At 37.9% G+C, this 22,318-nt stretch overlaps 1 protein-coding gene across 10 annotated transcripts in view; it reads left to right on the top strand.

Moving 5' to 3' along the window:
* HMBOX1 (homeobox containing 1) overlaps positions 1–22,318 on the top strand; it is a 250,723-nt gene that overhangs the window by 152,338 nt on the left and 76,067 nt on the right. For all 10 annotated transcript variants that reach the window (XM_066388351.1, XM_066388318.1, XM_066388290.1 and 7 more), the window contains exon 6: positions 2,439–2,549. In XM_066388351.1, the coding sequence (XP_066244448.1) occupies positions 2,439–2,549 (111 nt within the window). The remainder of the gene's footprint in view (positions 1–2,438; positions 2,550–22,318) is intronic.

Below are 22,318 nucleotides of genomic sequence, written 5' to 3'. Positions count from 1 at the left end.
AACTGCTAGGTCATGTGGTACATATGTTCAGCTTTAGTAGATTCTGACCAGTTGTTTCCCAAAGTGGCCCTGACATTCACTCTTCCATCAGCTGTAGGAGAGTTCCGTATACTCCATGTCCTTGTCAACACTTGGTATTGATGGCTTTTTGTTAAATTGGTTCTGTTTTTTTGGTTATTGTTTGTTCTTGGTGGCTGATTTAGAACATTACTTTTAAAAGTCTGCCCAGTGTTTTATTATGTGAGCATACCATGATTTAACTGATCTTCTGATGGGCTCTTGCCCTAAACCTCCACTAAAGCACAGCCAGAACCTGGATGTTGCTAATATTTACTGGGCTCGGTATTTGTTCTGTGTGATCTGACTGTGTGAGGAAGAATTAATACTGGAAGTAACAGAGCTTATAAAATGTTTTATTTTGTTGACATGAAAATCTAACATTAATTTCATGGTGGAAAGTGGTTGTTTTCTTCACTCTTGTTTAAAAGTAGTGTAGGCCCTGGCTGGTTGGCTCAGTGGTAGAGCGTCAGCCTGGCATGCAGGAGTCCCGGGTTCGATTCCCGGCCAGGGCACACAGGAGAAGTGCCCATCTGCTTCTCCACCCCTCCCCCTCTCCTTCCTCTCTGTCTCTCTCTTCTCCTCCCACAGCCAAGGCTCCATTGGAGCAAAGTTAGCCCGGTCGCTGAGGATGGCTCCATGGCCTCTGCCTCAGGCGCTAGAGTGGCTCTGGTGGCAACAGAACAATGCGCCAGAGGGACAGAGCATCACCCCTTGGTGGGCATGCCGGGTGTATCCCGGTCGGGCGCATGCGGGAGTCTGTCTGACTGCCTCCCCGTTTCCAACTTCAGAAAAATACAAAAAAATAAATAAATAAAAGTAGTGTAGTGTCTGAATCTAGACTTGTGGTGAAGGCATCGCAAAACATAGCCAATTTTAAATAATTTGCATTCTCTTAGAACAAGCATGCAGTGCTAGCTGCCAGCACCTGCATCACATGATCTTTAATCCATTGGAAAACCGCTGTGTGAATTATTTGAGAATGTAATCACTTAGGTTTTGGAAGACTGAATTTCACCTGTTGAAAGTAGAAGCTGTTTCCAATTAGAGAACCTATCTTTGTTCACAGCCCAACTTGTCTTTTAACAAAATTCTCTCCTTTCCTCTCCAAATTCATTTTTAACATAGGTTTTTAAAAGTATGAACTTCTAGGGGCTTGCTTTTAATGAGTTAAATGTGATCACCAGGCCTCCTGTTTCTTCACATGTTAGGGGGTGTGATTACTTCATGATAACCACTCTTCCTGTTGTGCATTATAGCTTTAAACAGGTGTTGGCACAGGTGGTATTCAGCACTATCCAGTTACCATAAGTAATTCCTTTGGAGAGTTTAGATACTGTTAACTCTGATTGCTGACTGGTCCTTTAGAAAGTGCCTTATGGATATATAAGACAGTTTCATTTTTTCTATTATTCTTTGCTTTTGCCAGTTGTATGTTAAATTATTTTTCGGAGTAGCTATACTGACCAGAAGCAGCATGTGATTCTCATGCTAGTAAGTTTTAGACATGCTTTTTTTATTTTCAAATTTCTATTTAATTGCTGTCAAGAACTTCTAGTGATAGCTGAAAACTAATGCTTTGTATTTTTTTTTAAGTCTGTGTTTGAAGACTGTCTTTACCTCTTGAGATTTCTTAAGAGGTCACATTACAGCAGAACTTGACTTATGGTAATGAATCTCAAATGGTGAAATGAATGAACAAATAAGCCAGAAACTTTATTGAAGAGAAACCTTATTTTCTCTTTTTTCTTCTTTTTTTCCCCATTGATTCGAGAGGAAAGAAGAGTAGAGTGAGGGAAGGAGAGAGAGAAGCATCAATTCATGTTCCACTTAGTTGTTCCACTTAGTTGTGCACTCATTGATTGTGACCTCTGTGTGCTGGGCTGATGCTCTATCGACTGAGCCACCAGGCCAGGGCCAAGAGTATTTCCAATGAGTTCTTTCCTCGCCTCTGTTTTTATCAGTATCGGTAATGAGTAGCAACTCTTGCTGGCTTGATTCTTTTTTTTATTCTTCTCGATGTCTAGTAAAATTTCTAATATTCTAAACCTGGATTAGGGTGTAGGTGGTGGTGGTTGAAGGATCACAAATCTAATCAACTTCTGGTACCCCTTAGGAATCTCTTCCTGTATCTCAAATATTTATGGACCAGGGTTAGAGATTGACTTAGAAGCCACTTTCGAATCTTGGTTAATAAAATGCTGTGACCTCTAGTAGATAATTCTGAATATATCCTAGTTTGTGTAATCAGCCTTTACAAAGAATCCCAATGTGCAAGAGTTTAAGTTGCAGCTTCCTTATAGAGGAGAGAATACAGAACCTAGTAACCTAGAACCAGCAGAACCCTCCTTAACATGCCTGTAATTTCTCTTTCTACATAGGTATCAGTCAGAGCCGGATCTCTCACTGGCTCTTGCAACAGGGATCAGATCTGAGCGAACAGAAGAAAAGGGCATTTTACCGATGGTATCAGCTTGAGAAGACAAACCCCGGTAAGTATCATTTTCTTTTTTCATTGCATGTGAAATAGGACATACATAATTAGTTACTTCATTGAATCCGTGTGCTGCCTCATCTTCACAGAGGTAGTTTCAGACTTTCCTGTTCCTTTAGGCGAAAGAACACTCTTAACTGTAAAACCTAAGCCCTAATTGTATCAGTTTTTACTTTAATGTGTAATATTATTAGTCTTCTCACTCTTACCTCCAAGTCCCCTCTTTGTTTCCAGGTTATGTTATCTTTCTAACCAAAGTTTAAAAGAAAGGTCATGGTTGTCTGGGCGATTCTCTTTTCCTCAACTATGGTTACCCACATATGATTCTTTCTCTAGTGTTTTTTAAATCTTGTTTTAGTTAGTAGTATAAATTTACACTTTTATTTAGTTCATGCTATACCATATCCAATGATCTCTGCTAATGATTTTGTGTTTCTAATTCTAATTAACTGGGTGATAAGTGTGTCTTTGGACTTAGGGGTGAAGCAGTTCTAATGACTTCAAGGGCGGCAATGGATTGGAAAGTATAGAGTAAAATCTTTTCTTTTTTTTTTTTACAGAGACAGAGAGTCAGAGAGAGGGATAGACAGGGACAGACAGACAGAAACAGAGAGAGATGAGAAGCATCAATCATTAGTTTTTTGTTGCAACACCTTTGTTATTCATTGATTGCTTTGACCTGGGGGGGGGGGGTATAGCAGACCGAGTAACCCCTTGCTCGAGCCAGTGACCTTGGGTTCAAGCTAGTGAGCTTTGCTCAAACCAGATGAGCCCACGCTCAAGCTGGCGACCTCAGGGTCTCGAACCTGGTTCCTCCACAGCCCAGTCCGACGCTCTATCCACTGCACCACCACCTGGTCAGGTGGAAAGTAAAATAAAATCTTAAGGAAAAAGATCACAGAAAACTTTGTGTCTGCGGTTTCCAGGAGTAGGCAAATTCTATTGCAGGATACTTTTTTAACAAGCGGTATATAAAGTAAAATCTGAGGCTGTGTGACAGACTGCCTCAGTCTACATGAAACACAGGCTGGTGGTAGTGAACTGAGCTCAGGTTAACCTTGTGATTGAGCTGTGTGCTCTGTAATACTGCAGCATGAAAGCTTTTGCTTACGGACTAAATTGCCAATTGCAATACTGCATATTGAAGGCTCTTAGCTAATAATAGCATTGGCTCTGGGTAGAAATAAAGAATGTTTTAGACACATAATTTTGTGTGTGTCTATGGTAAGATATTTTTTCAAAGATCATATTCTTGACCTGAAAAGCCCAGACAGGCAGAAACAGAAGAAACCATATTAACCTCTGCAATAAATTTTTTGTCTCCCCACCCCCAGTTTGTAGTATGAAATGTTTCTGTGTACAGAAAAGTTGAAAGACCAACACAGTGAACATTATCTTCACCGTTTACTTATTAAAGATGATAACATTTTACTATTATGCTTTATTTCTATAAAATAAATGAATACATTAAAACTTTACATATATGTATTTGTGCACTTGTAAACACACAACTGTCTTCAGCATTCATCCCCAAAAGCAGGTAACTGCCTATATACCACAGTACCTATTATCACATCTAAGAAAATTAGTGATAATTCCTTAATATCATCTAATATCCAGCCCATATTCACATTGTTCTAGTTGTTATAAGAATGTCTTGTAGCTTTTTAAAAATTGAGTAGTATCTGATTCAGGTTGACAAGTTAGAATTTGTTAGGTCGTTTAAGACTTAAATCTAGTCATCCATACTTTTTTTATGACACTTTTTTTTAGCGAGAGAGATACACACACACACACACAGAGAGAGAGAGAAGGAGGGATAGATAGGGACAGGCAGAAAGGGAGAGAGATGAGAAGCATCAATTCTTCATTGCGGCACCTTAGTTCATTGATTGCTTTCTCATATGTGCCTTGACGGAGGGGGGGGCTACAGCTGAGCCAGTGACCCCTTGCTCAAACCAGTAACCTTGTGCTCAAGCCAACAACCTTTGGGCTCAAGCCAGCGACCCTGTGCTCAAGCTGGTGAGCCTATGCTCAAGATGTTGTCCTTGGGGTTTCAAACCTGGATCCCCTGCGTCCCAGTCTGATATTCTGTCCACTGTGCCACTGCCTGGTCAGGTCATGACAAACTTTTTAACCCATTTAATATTACAGAATGTTCAATATTGTGGATTTTTTATTTCCTCTTAATTTTTTTATAGCCCTATATTTCCCGTAAACTGGAAGTAGGATTACAGGCTTGATTAGATTCAGGTTAAACATTTTTTGGAAAAAATACTTCATACATTATTTAGGGAGGGCATGCACTAAATGGCTACAATTTACTTTGAAATGTATCAAAGTAAAATGGATAGGGAAATGGAAAGATGTGTGAAAGTTAGTACTGTATGGTAAAATATTAGTATGAATACAAATTTTACCATAAATTCTTTCATTCTATATGTTTGAAATTTTCACAAGAAAATATTGGGGCATAATGCTTTGTGGCTCTTTACTTCAATTTATCACATATGAAGAGGCATATAATGACAAGTTGTAGTATTAGTCATATGCTAAGTTTGATCATTTGTTAAAATAATGACTACCAGGTCTTGGCTTTGCAGTTTGTAAATAATCTACAGGGTGTAATTCTGCCTCTGGATGAATGTCCTCTTTAACCGTTTACCAGTGGTTTTAGCGTTCATTGACCATGCTCCTCTATACCAGTTGTTCCTGTGGAGATTGCAAAATGGTGCTCTTCTAACCTAACATCCTTCAGCATGTATTAGCTCGCAGTATTTTTTGCAAAGGAGTTTCATTTTTAAATATTTTCATAATGATATTTAGATGTACAAACCTCAAAATAATGACTTGATGCTATTAAACAGTTCAGTAGAAATATAATACAGTTAGCATGTTCAATTTTAAATTACCTAGTAACCACATTTTAAAAGGTGAAAAGAAATAGCTAAACTTACTAATATATTTTAACAAGTATTATTATTAAACATTTCATCTTCTCTGTACTGATTCTTTGAAATACAATATGTATTTTACACTTAAAGTACATATTCTAATCAGCCACATTTCAAATATTGATTAGTCACATGTGGCTAGTGTCTACCATATAGGACAGCACAGTCTTAAGATATATCACAGTTGAAGCAATGGTTCAAACTCAGCTCAAAGCAGTCTTCTCAAAGACATCACTTCTCAGTGATTCAGAGCAGAGCAAGTAACATGGAGAGACAAAAACTTGGCACTTGTTTTTTTAATGGAGCAGCTTAGGCTGGCTGATAGCAAGGGTTCAGCTAGGTAAATAAGTAACTGTGCTTAGGGGTTCCATGAGCCTGGTCACATTCCAAAAATGGGTTACCGGGAGAGCACCAGAGAGATTGTCAGGATGTTCCAAAATGAAGAATTTGGAGGCAAACACTAGACATCTGTGCCAGGCAGTCAGCCTCCATAAGAGATGTGATTTTTGTCACTTGTATTTGGCACTTAGAACAATGTCTAACATATAATCTTATCACAGTTGGGGCTAAATTCCCACACTGTAATTTCAGGGCTGGGCTCCAGTCCTAAGCAGGGATGCCAATACCAGGAAAATGAACTCACTGGAAACAGAAAGGGGGACCAAGTTGCTGCATTTTTGTGGCTGATCTGATAGCACTGTCCACTGCAGAATACTAATTGGAATTCGGTTACCACTGGGGTGATACTGTGTTCTTCTGAAGCTGTTTTTTTAATGTTGTTTTAGTTTTTTTTTTTTAAGCTATTCTATTTTCTGTTTTTTCTTTTTATTTAGGAATTAAATATAATGGGGTGACTTTGATCAATAAGAATACATAGTTTCAGGTAAACATTTTTATAGCTTTTGGACTGTTGATTACATTGTGTGCCCATCACCCAAAGTCAAATCATTTTTTTGTCACTGTATATTTGTTCCTATATATTCCCTCCCACAACCCCTCCCCTTGGTAACCACTTCACTTTTGACTATATCCATGTATCTCAGTTTTATATCCCACCTATATGTGAAATCATGTATTTCTTAGTTTTTTCTGATTTTACTTGGTGCAATGTTCTCAAGGTCCATCCATGTTGTCATAAATCGCAATATGTAATTATTTCTTATGGCTGTGCAGTATTCCATTATATATATGTATCACATCTTCTTTATCCAATCCTCTATTAAGGAACACTTTGCTTGTTTCCATGTCTTGGGCACCATAAATAATGCTGCAGTGAACATGAGGGTGCATGTGTCTTTGCATACCAATGGGATCTAACTGGCAATGCACGTCTGGGGCCGATGCTAGAATCAGTTGAGCTATTTTTAGTGCCTGAGGCTGACGTGTTTGGACCAACTAAGCTATCATCAGCGTCCAGGACCAGTGCTTGAACCAGTCAAGCCACTGGCTGTGGGAGGGGAAGAGAAAGAGAAAGGGGGAAAAGAGGGGGAGAGAAGCAAATTTTTGTTTCTCTATATGCCCTGACCAGGAATTGAACTTGGGATGTTCCATACACCAGGCTGGCGCACTATCCACTGAGCCAGCCAGCCCAGGCCTGTGAGTTCTTTATATATTCTGGATATTAACCCCTTATTGGAGCTGTTGTTTGTAAATATCACCCATTTGGTTGGCTTTTTGTTTTGTTGTTGGTTTCTTTTGTTGTGCAGAAGCTTTTTAATGTAATATAGTCCCATTCATTTATTCTTGCCTTTACTTTCCTTGCCTTTAGGGTCAAATTTATAAAATGTTCTCTATAGCCAAGGTTCATAAGTTTTGTACCTGTGTTTTCTTTCTTTTTTTTTTTTTTTTACAGAGGCAGAGATAGACAGGGACAGACGGACAGGAACGGAGAGAGATGAAAAGCATCAATCATCAGTTTCTCGTTGCACGTTGCGACTTCTTAGTTGTTCATTGATTGCTTTCTCACATGTGCCTTGACTGTGGGCCTTCAGCAGACCGAGCAACCCCCTGCTGGAGCCAGCGACCTTGGGTCTAAGCTGGTGAGCTCTTTGCTCAAGCCAGATGAACCCGCGCTCAAGCTGGCGACCTCGGGGTCTTGAACCTGGGTCCTTCTGCATCCCAGTCCGACGCTTTATCCACTGCGCCACCAGCTGGTCAGGCCCTGTGTTTTCTTTTTAATCTTATTTCCTATTTCAATTTATCTTGGAACCAGAGCTAAGTCCACCCATCATCATTGGAGAAAAGTGAAAGTAAGGCATTGAAACAGGAAAAATGGGAAAGGACTAATATCATTCATTCATCCAGCTGTTGATTAGGAGCTGTTTTCTTTATAGAGATAGTGCCTCCTTTTAGAAATAAATTCCCCTTATCTTACAAATTTGCTGTTCAATAAAGTTGCTTTACCAGTCTGACCTGTGGTGGCACAGAGGATAAAGTGTCGACCTGGAAAGCTGAGATAGCTGGTTCAAAACCCTGGGCTTACCTGGTCAAGGCACATATGAAAGTTGATGCTTCCTGCTCCTCTCCCTTTGTGTCTCCCTTCTCTCTCTCTCTTTCTATTTCTCTCCTCTCTCAAATGAATAAATAAAATCTTTAAAAAAAAGAAAAGAAAAAAAGTTGCATTACCAACCCCCCCTTATTTTTTTAATTTGAAAATTAAATCCATATGGATCTGAGTTCTCTCCAGTGAAGTTTTCTGTAAGACATAATTTAAAGGATAAGTTTATAATTCAGTTGCTAGTTTTCATTGCATCAACAGTAATTGGATGTTAGCAATTGAAATTTGACTTTTTAAAACTTTTCTTTGCATTTCAACCTTTACTATTAAGAGCTATGTAGAATTCTTTCTAGATAAGTGCAGTTTTATTTTGTAGACTTCAACTCTTTTAAAACATTTTTTTATTTTTCATTTACAATTGACATACAATATTTTATTAGTTTCAGGTGTACACCCTAATGACTAGACCAGGGGTCGGGAACCTATGGCTCGCGAGCCAGATGTGGCTCTTTTGATGGCTGCATCTGGCTCGCAGACAAATCTTTAATAAAAAAATAACAAGCCTGACCTGTGGTGGCGCAGTGGATAAAGCATCAACTTGGAATGCTGAGGTCGCTGGTTCAAAACCTTGGGCTTGCCTAGTCAAGGCACATGTGGGAGTTGATGCTTTCTGTTCCTCCCCCCTTTCTCTTTCTCTTTCTCTCTCTCACTCTCTTCCCTCTATAAAGAAATAAATAAAAAAATAATAATAAAATAAAAAAATAATAATGTTAGAAATATAAAACATTCTCATGTATTACAATCCATTCATTTCCTACCGCTCATGTTCATGGTTGCGGGTGGCTGGATCCAATCACAGCTGTCCTCCGGGACAACACCAAATTTTTATTGGATAATGTGTAACATACACGGGTTGTTGTATGGCTCTCATGGAATACATTTTAAAATATGTGGCGTTCATGGCTCTCTCAGCCAAAAAGGTTCCCGACCCCTCGACTAGACATTATACTTACTAAGTGAACAGCCTAATATATCTCATACCCATCTGACACCATGCATAGTTATTATAATATTATTACTATATTCCCTACGCTTTTTGACTATTCTATAACAATCAATTTATACTTTTTTTTTTAATTTGACAGAGACAGTCATAGAGAGCAACAGATAGAGACAGACAGACAGGAAGGGAGAGAGATGAGAAGCATTAGTTCTTTGTTGTGGCATCTTAGTTGTTTGTTGATTTCTTGTTCATTGACTGCTTTATCATATGTGCTTTGACGGGGGGGGGGGTACAGCAGAGCGACGGACCCCTTGTTCAAGCCAGCAACCTTGGGCTTCAAGCCAGTGACCATGGGGTCATATCTATGATCCCATGCTCAAGCCAGTGACCCCACGCTCAAGCTGGCAACCTTGGGGTTCTGAGGCCGGGTCCTCTGCATCCCAGTCCACTCTCTATCCACTATGCCACCGTCTGGTCAGGCCCAATTTATACTTCTTAATCTCTTCATCTTTTTCACTCACCCCTCTTGCCCCCTCCCATCTGACAACCCTTAAAATGTTCTCTGTATGTATAAATCTGTTTCTGTTCTGCTTGTTTGTTTGGTTTTTAGATTCAATTGTTGATAGATATGTATTTATTACTATTTTATTGTTTATATTTTTAAACTATTTTTTTTCTTTTTACAAAATTTTCTTTAACATTTCATGTAATACTGGTTTGGTGGTGATGAGCTCCTTTAGCTTTTTCTTGTCTGGGAAGCTCTTTATATGGCCTTTGATTCTAAATGATAGTTTTGCTGGGTAGAATAATCTTGTTGTAGGTCCTTGCTTTTCATCACTTTGAATATTTCTTTTTCTTTTTATTGGCAAGAAAGAGACAGGAAGGGAGAGAGATGAGAAGCATCAACTTGTACTTATGGCTCTTTAGTTGTTCATTGATTGCTTCTCATATGTGCCTTGACTGGGGGACTCCAGCCAAGCCAGTGACCCCTTGCTCAAGCCAGCAACTTTGGGCTTCAAGCTGGTGACCATGGGGTTTTCATCCTGAGTCCTCAGCATCCCAGGTCAGCTCTCTGTCCACTGCACCAACACTGGTCAGGCTTTGAATATTTCTTGCCAGTCTCTTCTGACCTGCTAAGTTTCAGTTGAGAAATCAGCTGACAGTCTTATGGAAGCTCCCTTGTAGGTAACTAACTGCTCTTCTCTTGCTGTTTTTAAGATTCTTTCTTATTTAACCTTTGGAGTTTTAGTTATGATGTGGGCTTGTTTGGGTTCAGCTTATTTGAAACTCTCTGCATTCCCAGACTTGAATGTCTGTTTTTCTTCATCAGCTTAGGGAACTTTTCCATCATTATTTTTTTTAAATAGGTTCCAATTTATTGCTATCTTCTCCTTCTGGCACCCCCATGATGTGATTGTTGGTACGCTTGAAGTTGTTCCAGGGGCTCCTTTACGGTATCCTCATTTCTTTTATTTTTTTATTCTTTTTTCTTCTTGCTATTCTGATTGGATGTTTTTTTGCTTCCTTATATTCTAAATCACTGTTTTGATTTTCATCTTCATCTACTCTGCTATTTATTCCCTGTAAATTATACTTCATTTTATTTAGTGTATCCTTCATTTCTGACTGGTTCACTTTTATGATTTCCATGTTCTTTTTATGCTGTTGAGGTTTTCTCTAAGTTTATATAGTCTTCCCCTAAGTTTCTTGAGCATCCTTATAACCACTATTTGCACTTTGCATCTAGTAGATTGCTTGTCTCTGTTTTGTTCTTTTTCTGTAGTTTTGTTCTGTTCTTTCATTTGGGACAAGTTTCTTTGATAAGATGAACTAAAGTAATGTTAGCATCTAAGAATAGCTTATCCTTAGTCTAGTTAATAGTTGCTTATAATACGTTAGAATCTTTTCATCTCTGGCCAGTTGGCTCAGTGGTAGAGTGTTGGCTTGGCACATGGATGTCCTGGATTTGATTCCCAGTCAGGGCACACAGGAGAGGTGCCCATCTGCTTCTCCACTCCTCTCCCTCTCGCTTCTCTTTCTCTTTCTCTCTCTCTTCTTCTCCTGCAGCCATGGCTTGATTAGAGTGAGTTGGCCCCAGGTGCTGAGGATGTCTCCCATGACCTCTACCTCAGGCGCTAAGAAGAGCTCAGTTGCTGAGCAATGGCGCAATGCCCCAGATGGACAGCATCCTCCCCTAGTGGGCTTGCCGGGTGGATCCCTGTTGGGGCACCTGAGGGAGTCTATGTCTGCCTCCCCTCCTCTCACTGAATTAAAAAAGAATCTTCTCTGCATGTTATCGCAGAGATGATGGAATCCACCTAAGTGTCCCTACTCAAGAACTAAATAAATTATGGTATATCTTTACAGTGAAACACTGTGGAGGCTGTATAGCTACTTTTTTAAAAGGTGGCTTTATATGACTTGGATTTATATGTAATAATATTAAATTCATAAGTGAATAAGGATACAAAACAGTATAGCATGTTGCTATTTATACGGGGGATATGCACACGCACTTGCGCGCACATACTTAAACACTGAACATCTCTGGACAGCCTTATTAGGATTGATAAGAATGACTCTGTGGAAGGAATCTGAGAGACTCTTAACTATACAACCTTTTGTGTCTTTCTAAATTTTTTATCATGTACTTGAACTATATATTCAAAAAATAAATAATGGGTGAGGGGAGTAAAGAGGGACAAATAATATGATGATAGAAAATGATTTGACTTTGTGTAATGGGTACACAACATAACGAACAGTTCAAATGCTAGAGAGATGTTCACCTGAAACCTGTGTACTCTTCTTGATCAATGTCACCCTGCTAAATTTAATTTTCTAAATAAAATTTTTAAAGAAACTAAAATAAGGTATAATGAAAAGGAAGGAGGAGGAAAGGTAAAGAGGGAGGGAGGCGAAAAGAAATTAATTTGCCTTGTTACCAACTTTCAAGATATAAAAACCAAGAACCTAGGTTCACATATCCCAGACCTGCTTTTGAGAGGCTGTTAGGTAAAAAAGTAAGATGTCACTGATTTTTACTGGTATGTAGTTTTTGTATTTCATAGATTTTCCTCTTTTCAGGATAGACAGCTCATCAAAAGAAATGTAACAGTTACCATCCCTTTGCATGTAAATCTGAGAAAAAATTCAAAATTCAGGAAAAATTACAAAATGGAAAAAAAGTACTTTGTTTTTTTTATGTAAATTTAAGCATTTCGCCAAAGAAAAAGAAATTTAAGCATTTCACAAACAAAAAACTGTGCATCCTTTAATCCTGGACTCAGAACTTCTCTTTTTCAACCTCTCTACTCTGGACCCATTTAGATAAGGGTTTTTTGTTTTTGGTCATGGTGTTTTTGTTTTTTTTTGTTTTGTTTTTTGTTTGTTTTTGTTTTCTTTGTAGAAGGGGGTCTCTTGTTAAGTGGACTAAGCAAGAAAAGTAATAGGATGGATATTTAGGTTGTTTTTATTGATAATCCAATACATAAAGATATAATGTAAAGGTGCCGCAAGGAAGAATTGATGCTTCTCATGTCTCGCCCTTCCTATCTGTCCCTAGCTGTCCCTCTCTCTGTCTATCTCTGTCTCTGTCACCAAAAAAAAAAAAAGATAAAGTGTAGTTCTCCAATAAACAGAACCATCATCAGAATTTCCCAGCAAACCCCAAAGCCTGCCAAGGCATATGAATAGAATAGTGTAATGGAAACTGATCAAAAACATTTTATCTTGTTTCTCATGAAAACATGTACAAGAAAATGCCTATTTTTTAAAATGAGTGAGTACTAAATTCAGCATGGTTGACATCAGAAGCCCCTTTATTTAATCAGATTAAGCTCAACAGTCTTTTCCCTTGTCTAATTTAAACATCATAATAGCAGACAGGATTTGCTGAGTTCCTCTTGGCTCATGGCACAGATTCTGCATATTTCTAAACTGAACAATTAAATAGTTTGCCAAGAGGCTTATGCAGTAAGCAATGGAAGTAAATTTGGAGAACAGGAGTAGTAATATTTCCTCCCTTCACTGCAGTAGAGTGTCAGAGCCTCAGGAAATCATGTATGTCACATGAGGAAGATGAGAAATTACTTTTGGAGAAGCTAGTTTCTATGTACAGACTATGTTGACATGCATGTAGTCATTTATTTTTTATTTTTATTTTTTTTGCATTTTTCCAAAGCTGGAAACGGGTAGGCAGTCAGACAGACTCCGGCATGTGCCCGATCGAGATCCACCCGGCATGCCCACCAGGGGGCGATGCTCTGCCCATCTTGAGGCGTCGCTCTGCCGCAATTAGAGCCATTCTAGCGCCTGAGGCAGAGGCCACAGAGCCATCCTCAGCGCCCGGGCAAACCTTGCTCCAATGGAGCCTTGGTTGCGGGTGGGGAAGAGAGAGACAGAGAGGAAGGAGAGGGGGAGGGGTGGAGAAGCAGATGGACGCTTCTCCTGTGTGCCCCGGGAATCGAACCTGGGAGGTGCCAACGCTCTACCACTGAGCCAACTGGCCAGAGCCGTAGTCATTTTTTTATTAGCTGATTGGTGAAGGCTCACCCAGAATGATAAGGCTCACCTAGAAATAACCCTGATAAGAAAATTATGGCCTGACCTGTAGTGGCGCAGTGGATAAAGCGTCGACCTGGAATTCTGAGGTCGCCTGTTCAAAACCCTGGTTTCCCTGGTCAAGGCACATGTGGGAGTTGATGCTTCCTGCTCCTCCCCCCCCCCTCTCTCCTCTCTAAAATGAATAAATAAAATCTAAAAAAAAAAAAAAATTAAAAAAAAAGAAAATTATATCTACCAAGGAAACATTTATCAAAATTTTAAAATCTATCAGCAAATTAGGAAGAGGTTTCTTTTTACTTTTAGGATTAGATTTGCTAGATAAATGTATAAAATTTTGCCCTACTTGGAGCCCAGAAATAATGTGAAAAAAATGTTTCTGTAAAGAAAATAGGTAACACATTTCCTCTAAGAGAAAAAAAGTGGGTTGTTTAAAAAACCCAGAACTCCTATATTTTATTTCAGAGGGGTTTAAAGGCTTATATACATTGTTCCTGCATTCTGTGATCTTTGTATTTTTCTGTCAAAGTTAATAATTTTGAACTTATTCTTGAGTTATTCATTGCTCTATACATTTTGACCAAAGCAAGATGAACCAAGTTTTTTGGAACAAATCTGTTTATTGGAGTGTTTCCAGAGTGCTTCTGGTGCTATTTTAAAATACCGCTACATAGAAAAAGGAAAAAGGAGCAAGAAAAAAAACCTCAGTCCAAAGTAAAGTGATATTATGTTTCAAATGAAGTATGTTTACAAGTTTGAAATTATTCAGAATTTCCACCTTCCGTGCATAAATTGCCTTGATTTCTTTACCAGGCCAAAACTTCATCCTCTTCTTTTTTGCCCCCTCCTTGCTTATCTCCCCCTTTCATTTCCTTCCTGACCAATTTTATTTCATCTAAATATTTTTAATAAAAAACAGGGACATCATACTGTAAAGAAGCATAGTTATATTACTAATAAACCCCAATACCAAGAAAGAACATTTATTATCAGTTGGCTTATTTCCTTCAACTTCATGATTGAGTTAAGATTCTGTGTAGTCTTTGTTTTATTTGTATCCATTTATCACTCTACTTAACTAAGAAAGCATAAACTTAGATGTGACCCACTATGTGGAGTTCACTGCCATATTCCATCTTGTACCCACTGAAGCCGGGCATATCTCTATTTGTTTATCAGAGCTGGGACTTGGATGAGAGGACCCATTGCTTTACCTACTCTGCTTCTACCGCTGTCTTTATCAGCCATGATAGCAGCCTGGCTCTGATTTGGACTTTTTATCGTTATTGTAGAACAAAATTATAGAGTACTTAGATTCCAGATTCCAGTGCCCTCATCAGACTGTAATTCCTGTTTGCATTCAGAAAAGTACCAAAACAAAGATTCTTAAACCCTCCATCTCCATAGTTCCTTCTTATGCCTAAACTTTGTTAACTTTGAACTGGCCCAAACCTAATTGCCAAGTTATCTTGGTAGAATGGAACATTTTCTTGAACTGTTTCAATTTAGAGTTCCATAGTATGTAGGCCCGGAATTTTTTAAACCAGGGGTCAGAGGCAAACTCTTCATGTAAAACACCAGATAGTAAATATTGTACGCTTTGAAGGTTATGTGGTTTCTGTCACGGTTACTCAGCTGCCACTGTAGTGCAAAAAACAAAAAAACAATAGGTACATGAATGAGTATGGCTGTGTTCAAGTAAACCTTTATTTAAACAATGGCAACACAGCTCAGTTTGCCATACATTTTAAGCCATGAATCTCTAAATCATTGTATGATAACACACTGTCCATTTGAGGAAGAAATTAAATATTTGCATCACACACAACATCATATATCAGGGTTTATACAAAAATTAAAACTGTAAAAATATTGTTTGACTATATTAAAATTAAGATCAGGCCCTGAACAGTTGTATCAGTAGATAGAGAATTGGCCCGGCGTTCGATTGGTCCCAGGTTTGATTCTCAGTCAGGACACCCATGAGAAGTGACCATTTGTTCTCTTCCCCTTCTCTCCCACTCCCCCTCTTGCAGCCAGTGGCTCGATTGGTTCGACCGGTGTACCTGGGTGCTGAGGATAGCTTGGTGTTGGTATGAGCGTGTCAGTCTCGGGTGTAAAAACTGACTCGGTTGATTTAAGCATTGGTCCCTAGACAGGTTGCCAGGTGGATCCCAGTTGGGTTGCATGCGGGAGTCTGTCTCACTATTTCCCCTCCTCTCACCTAAAAAAATTAAGACCACAAAGCATCCCATTAACAAAGATAAATGATGAATGACAAACTGGAAAAAAATATACAGTATGACTAGCAATTGGTAGGGTTTCTACACACCACTAAGATTAATAACTCAAAAGAAAAAAGGATGTAAGATATAAACTTATAAGAATAGATATATAATCCTCAGTATGTTATATACTGGTATGTTATATGTGATATAATACAGCATATTAATGCTGCACACCTGAAATTAATATAGAATAATACTTAATGTGAACTATAATTGAAAAAAGTCTTTTTTTTTTTTTTTTGAATGAAAGAAAGAACTGTGGGAGAGCCAGGGAATGAACTCTGAAAGTGAAGCAACCAAGCTACATTTAAAATCTTTAAATGAAGTCTGTGGAGATCAGGGACACTGTTGCTTTCTTTATTTTATTCAGCTTCTAGCCTAGAACAAGCCATGTAAAAAGGGTTTGGTAAATAGTAAATGAATAATTACATGCATCATCACCAGTTCAGGTTTTTTGAGAAAAGGCTAGTCTGAATTAGTGCAATATCTCAATTATAAATGTTTTATTTGTTTTATTATGTAACAAGTAACAGAAAATGGTATGTAGCATTAACAGGTAGTAGACCTGTGGAGATCTGATTGGGTTAGTACACTAAAAGCATATCAAATATCATCTTACTTTCTTGGATGTTATATGTGACTTTTTAAAAAGAGTTTATAGCAATTAGGGTAGTTTTAAGATTTTTTTTTTAAATTTATTCATTATAGAGAGGGAAGAGAGGGGGGGGGGGGGAGGAGCAGGAAGCATCAACTCCCATATGTGCCTTGACCAGGCAAGCCCAGGGTTTTGAACCGGCAACTTCAGCGTTTCCAGGTTGACGCTTTATCCACTGCGCCACCACAGGTCAGGCAATGATTATTAGGGTTGTTTTAAATTCACCCCCTCACTGCATACGTACTTTAAAAGGGCTCCATTTTCTCAATAACAAGATTTTTGAGTGGTAAAGAAAGTTTTTGAACGTAGATAGGAAATACTGTTAGAAAAATTTAAAACTTCAATTTAAGTTTAAAAAATCAAATAGGAATTTCAAGAGAGATTTTTCCCCCCCAAAGGAAGACAGTCTGATTGCCACTGGGGAAAAGATCATATTTCTTATTCCCCAAAAGAGATAGATTTTGACCTTTGTTTTAAAAAAATGACACAAAGATAAAAGACAAATAAATAAAAAAGAAGCCATCTTAAAATAATGATCACTTTTTTTTTTCTTCTTACAGAGATAGAGAGGGATAGATAGGGACAGACAGGAAAGGAGATGAGAAGCATCAATCATCAGTTTTTCGTTGCGACACCTTAGTTGTTCATTGATTGCTTTCTCATATGTGCCTTGACCATGGGCCTCCAGCAGACCAAGTAACCCCTTGCTTGAGCTAGAAAGCTTGGGTCCGAGCTGGTGAGCTTTGCTCAAACCAGATGAGCCCACGCTCAAGCTGGCGACCTCGAGGTCTTGAACCTGGGTCCTCCGCATCCCAGTCCAACACTCTATCCACTGCGCTACCACCTGGTCAGGCATGATCCCTTTTTTTTAATCTTATTTTTATTAATTTTAATGCAGTGACATTGATAAATCAGGGTACATATGTTCAGAGAAAACATCTCTAGATTATTTTGACATTTGATTATGCTGCATACCCCTCACCCAAAGTCAAATTGTCTTCTGTCACCTTCTATCTGGTTTTCTTTGTGCCCCTACCCTCCCCCTACCCCCTCCCTCTCCTTCCTCACCCCCTTCCCACCCCTCCACCCCACTCCCTGTTACCATCACATTCTTGTCCATGTCTCTGAGTCTCATTTTTATGTCCTATCTATGCATGGGTTCATATAGTTCTTAGTTTTTTTCTGATTTACTTATTTCACTCCGTATAATGTTATCAAGGTCCATTCATGTTATTGTAAATGATCCGATGTCATCATTTCTTATGGCTGAGTAGTATTCCATAGTATATATGTACCAAAGCTTTTTAATCCACTCGTCGTCCTCTGACGGACACTTTGGCTGTTTCCAGATCTTCGCTATTGTGAACAATGCTGCTATAAACATGGGGGTGCATTTCTCCTTCTGGAACCATTCTATGGTGTTCTTAGGGTATATACCTAAAAGTGGGATGGCTGGGTCAAAAGGCGGTTCGATTTTCAAGTTTTTGAGGAATCTCCATACTGTTTTCCACAGAGGCTGCACCAGTCTGCATTCCCACTAGCAGTGTAGGAGGGTTCCCTTTTCTCCATATCCTCGCCAGCACTTATTCTGTGGTGTTTTGTTGATGAGCGCCATTCTGACTAGTGTGAGGTGATATCTCATTGTGGTTTTAATTTGCATTTCTCTAATGATTAGTGATGCTGAGCATTTTTTCATATGCCTATTGGCCATCTGTATGTCCTCTTTGGAGAAGTGTCTATTCATCTCTTTTGCCCATTTTTTGATTGGATTGTTTGTCTTTCTGGTGTTGAGATTTACAAGCTCTTTATAAATTTTGGTTATTAACCCCTTATCAGATGTATTGTCAAATATGTTCTCCCATTGTGTAGTTTGTCTTTTTATTCTGTTCTTATTGTCTTTGGCTCTGCAAAAGCTTTTTAGTTTGATATAGTCCCATTTGTTTATCCTGTCTTTTATTTCCCTTGCCCGTGAGATAAATCAGTAAGTATATCGCTGCAAGAGATGTCGGAGAGCTTACTGCCTATGTTTTCTTCTAAGATGCTTATGGTTTCACACCTTACATTTAAGTCTTTTATCCAATTTGAGTTTATTTTTGTGAATGGTGTAAGTTGGTGGTCTAGTTTCATTTTTTTGCAGGTTGCTGTCCAATTTTCCCAACACCATTTGTTGAAGAGGCTGTCTTTACTCCATTGTATGCCCTTACCTCCTTTGTCAAATATCAGTTGTCCATAGAGCTGTGGGTTTATTTCTGAATTCTCTGTTCTGTTCCATTGATCTATGTGCCTGCTCTTATGCCAGTACCAAGCTGTTTGAGTACAATGGCCTTGTAGTATAGCTTGATATCAGGAAGTGTGATACCTCCCACTTTATTCTTCTTTTTTAAGATTGCTGAGGCTATTTGTGTTCTTTTTTTGTTCCATATAAATTTTTGGAATATGTGATCTATATCTTTAAAGTATGTCATTGGTATTTTAATTGGTATTGCATTATGAATTTATAAATTGCTTTGGGTAATATAGACATTTTAATGATGTTTATTCTTCCTAACCATGAGCATGGTATATGCTTCCACTTGTTTGTATCTTCCTTGATTTCTTTTATCAATGTTTTATAATTTTCCGAGTACAAGTCCTTAGTCTCCTTCGTTAAATGTACTCCTAGGTACTTTATTTTTTTAGTTGTAATAGTGAAGGGGATTGTTTCCTTAATTTCTCTTTCTCACAGTTCATTGTTGATGTATAAAAATGCCTCTGATTTCTGAGTATTAATTTTATATCCTGCCACCTTGCTGAATTCATTTATCAGATCCAGTAGTTTTTTGACTGAGACTTTAGGATTTTCTATATACAATATCATATCATCTGCAAATAATGATAGCTTTACTTCTTCTTTTCCAACTTGAATGCCTTTTATTTCTTCTTGTCTCATTGCTGTGGCTAGGACTTCCAGGACTATGTTGAGTAAGAGTGGTGAAAGGGGGCACCCCTGCCTTGTACCTGATTTTAAGGGGATTTCTTTTAATTTTTGCCCATTGAGTATGATGTTGGCTGTGGGTTTGTCATAGATGGCTTTTATCATGTTGCGGTATATTTCCTGTATTCCCACTTTGTTGAGAGTTTTGATCATGAATGGGTGCTGGATTTTATCAAATGCTTTTTCTGCATCTATTGAAATTATCATGTGGTTTTTCTCCTTCCTTTTGTTTATGTGATGAATCACATTGATAGATTTGAGAATATTGTACCAGCCTTGCCTCCCCAAAATAAATCCCACTTGATCATGGTGTATGATTTTTTCCATATATTGTTGGATCTGGTTTGCTAATATTTTGTTGAGAATTTTAGCATCTATATTTATCAGGGATATTGGCCTATAATTTCCTTTCTTTGTGTTGTCCTTGCCTGGTTTTGGAATCAGAATTATACTCGCCTCATAAAAGGAGCTTGGAAGTCTTCCTTCCTCTTGAATTTTTTGAAATAGCTTGAGGAGGATAGGAGTTAGTTCTTCTTTGAATATTTGGTAGAATTCACTTGTGAAGCCATCTGGCCCAGGACTTTTCTTTTTTGGGAGTTTTTTGATAACTGTTTTGATCTCATTTGGTGTAATCGGTCTGTTTAGGTTTTCTGATCCTTCCAGATTGATTTTTGGAAGATTATATGTTTCAAGGAATTTGTCCATTTCATCTAGGTTGTCTAGTTTTTTGGAGTACAGGTCTTCATAGTATTTTCTTACAATATTTTGTATTTCTATTGTGTCAGTTGTTATTTCTTCACTCTCATTTCTAATTTTATTTATTTGAGTCCTCTCTCTTTTTTTCTTGGTGAGACTGATTAAAGGTTCATCAATCTTGTTTACCTTTTCAAAAAACCAGCTCCTAGTTTCATTGATCCTCTGTATTGTTTCTTTAGTCTCTATGTCATTTATTTCTGCTCTGATCTTTATTATTTCCTTCCTTCTACTACATTTGGGCTTTACTTGCTGTTCTTTTTCTAGTTCTTTTAGATGCAGGGTTAAGTTGTTTATTTGAGCTTTTTCTAGCTTCTCAAAGTGTGCCTGTAGTGCTATGAACTTCCCTCTCAATAGTGCTTTTGTTGTGTCCCATAAATTTTAAGTTGTTGTATGCTCATTATCATTCGTTTCTAGGAATTTTTTTATTTCTTCTTTGATCTCATTCTTAATCCATTCGTTATTTAAAAACCTGCTATTTAGTTTCCATGTGTTTGAGAATTTTTGAGCTTTTCTGTTGTGGTTGATTTCTAGTTTCATGCCATTGTGATCAGAGAAAGTGCTTGATATGATTTAAATCTTCTTAAATTTGTTGAGACCACTTTTGTGCCCTAACATGTGGTCTATCTTAGAGAATGTACCATGAGCACTTGAAAAGAATGTATATTCTGCTGCTTTAGGGTGAAAGGTTCTGAAGATACCTATTAAATCGAGTTGATCTAGTGTGTCCTTTAAGTCTGCTGTTTCTTTGTTAATTATCTTTTTTGAGGATCTATCTAGTGATGTTAGTGGGGTATTAAAATCCCCTACTATTATAATGTTGCTGTTGATCTCGCTCTTTAAATCCATCAAAGTCTGCTTTATATATTTAGGTGCTTCTATATTAGGTGCGTAGATATTTATAGTAGTTATATCTTCCTGTTGGATTACTCCCTTTATCATTATGTAGTGGCCTTCTTTATCTCTTACTATATTCTTTGTTTTAAAGTCCATTTTTTCTGATATAAGTATTGATAACCCAGCTTTTTTTTCATTTCCATTTGAATGAAATGTTTTTTCCAACCTTTTACCTTCAACCTATTGCATCTTTTGTTTTAAGGTGTGTCTCTTGTAGACACCATATGTACGGGTCCTGTTTTCTTATCCATGTAGCTACCCTATGTCTTTTGATTGGATCATTTAATCCATTTACATTTAAGGTTATTATTGATATGTAGTTGTTCATTGCCATTTTATTCTTTAAAGCTGTATTCCTCTTTTACTTTATTCTTTTTCCACTTTGATCTGTTTACAACAGGCCCCTTAACATTTCCTGCAGCATTGGTTTGGTTGTAATGAATTCCTTGAGTTTTTTTTTTGTCTGGAAAAGTTTTATTTCTCCTTCAATTTTAAATGATAGCCTTGCTGGATAAAGTAGTCTTGGTTGTAGGTTCTTGTTCTGCATTACTTTGAATATTTCTTGCCATTCCCTTCTGGCTTCAAGTGTTTCTGTTGAGAAGTATGATGTCATCCTTATGGGGGGCTCCTTTGTAGGTGATAGCCTTTTTTTCTCTAACAGCTTTTAATATTTTCTCTTTATCACTTAGCTTTGGTATTTTAATTATGATGTCTCTTGGTGTAGGTTTCTTTGGGTTTCTCTTTAATGGAGTCCTCTGTGCTTCTTGAACTTGTGAGAGTTTCTCCTGCATTAATTTAGGGAAGTTTTCAGCTATGATATGATTGAACAAAGCCTCTATCCCTTGTTCTTTCTCTTCTTCTTCAGGAACCCCTATGATGCGGATGTTATTTCTCTTCATGTTGTCACAGAGCTCTCTAAGAGTTTTCTCAGACTTTTTGAGTCTCTTTTCTTTTTTCTTCTCTGCTTTCTTGCCTTCATTCCAGTTGTCCTCCAACTCGCTGATTCGATCCACAGCTCTATCCATCCTGTTTTTAATTCCCTCCATTGTGGTCTTCATTTCTGATATTGTATTTGTCATCTCTGACTGATTCTTTTTTAATATTTCAATATCCTTTTTTATACTTGCTATTTCTTTATTTAGGTGTTTGTGATGACCATCCATTGTTGTTCTAAGATCCTTAA

This window comes from Saccopteryx leptura, chromosome 1, assembly GCF_036850995.1.
Source record: "Saccopteryx leptura isolate mSacLep1 chromosome 1, mSacLep1_pri_phased_curated, whole genome shotgun sequence".
In the NCBI taxonomy this organism is placed as follows: domain Eukaryota; kingdom Metazoa; phylum Chordata; class Mammalia; order Chiroptera; family Emballonuridae; genus Saccopteryx; species Saccopteryx leptura.
Note: the sequence above shows the minus strand (reverse complement) of the source record. Positions and strands in the feature narration are given on the sequence as shown.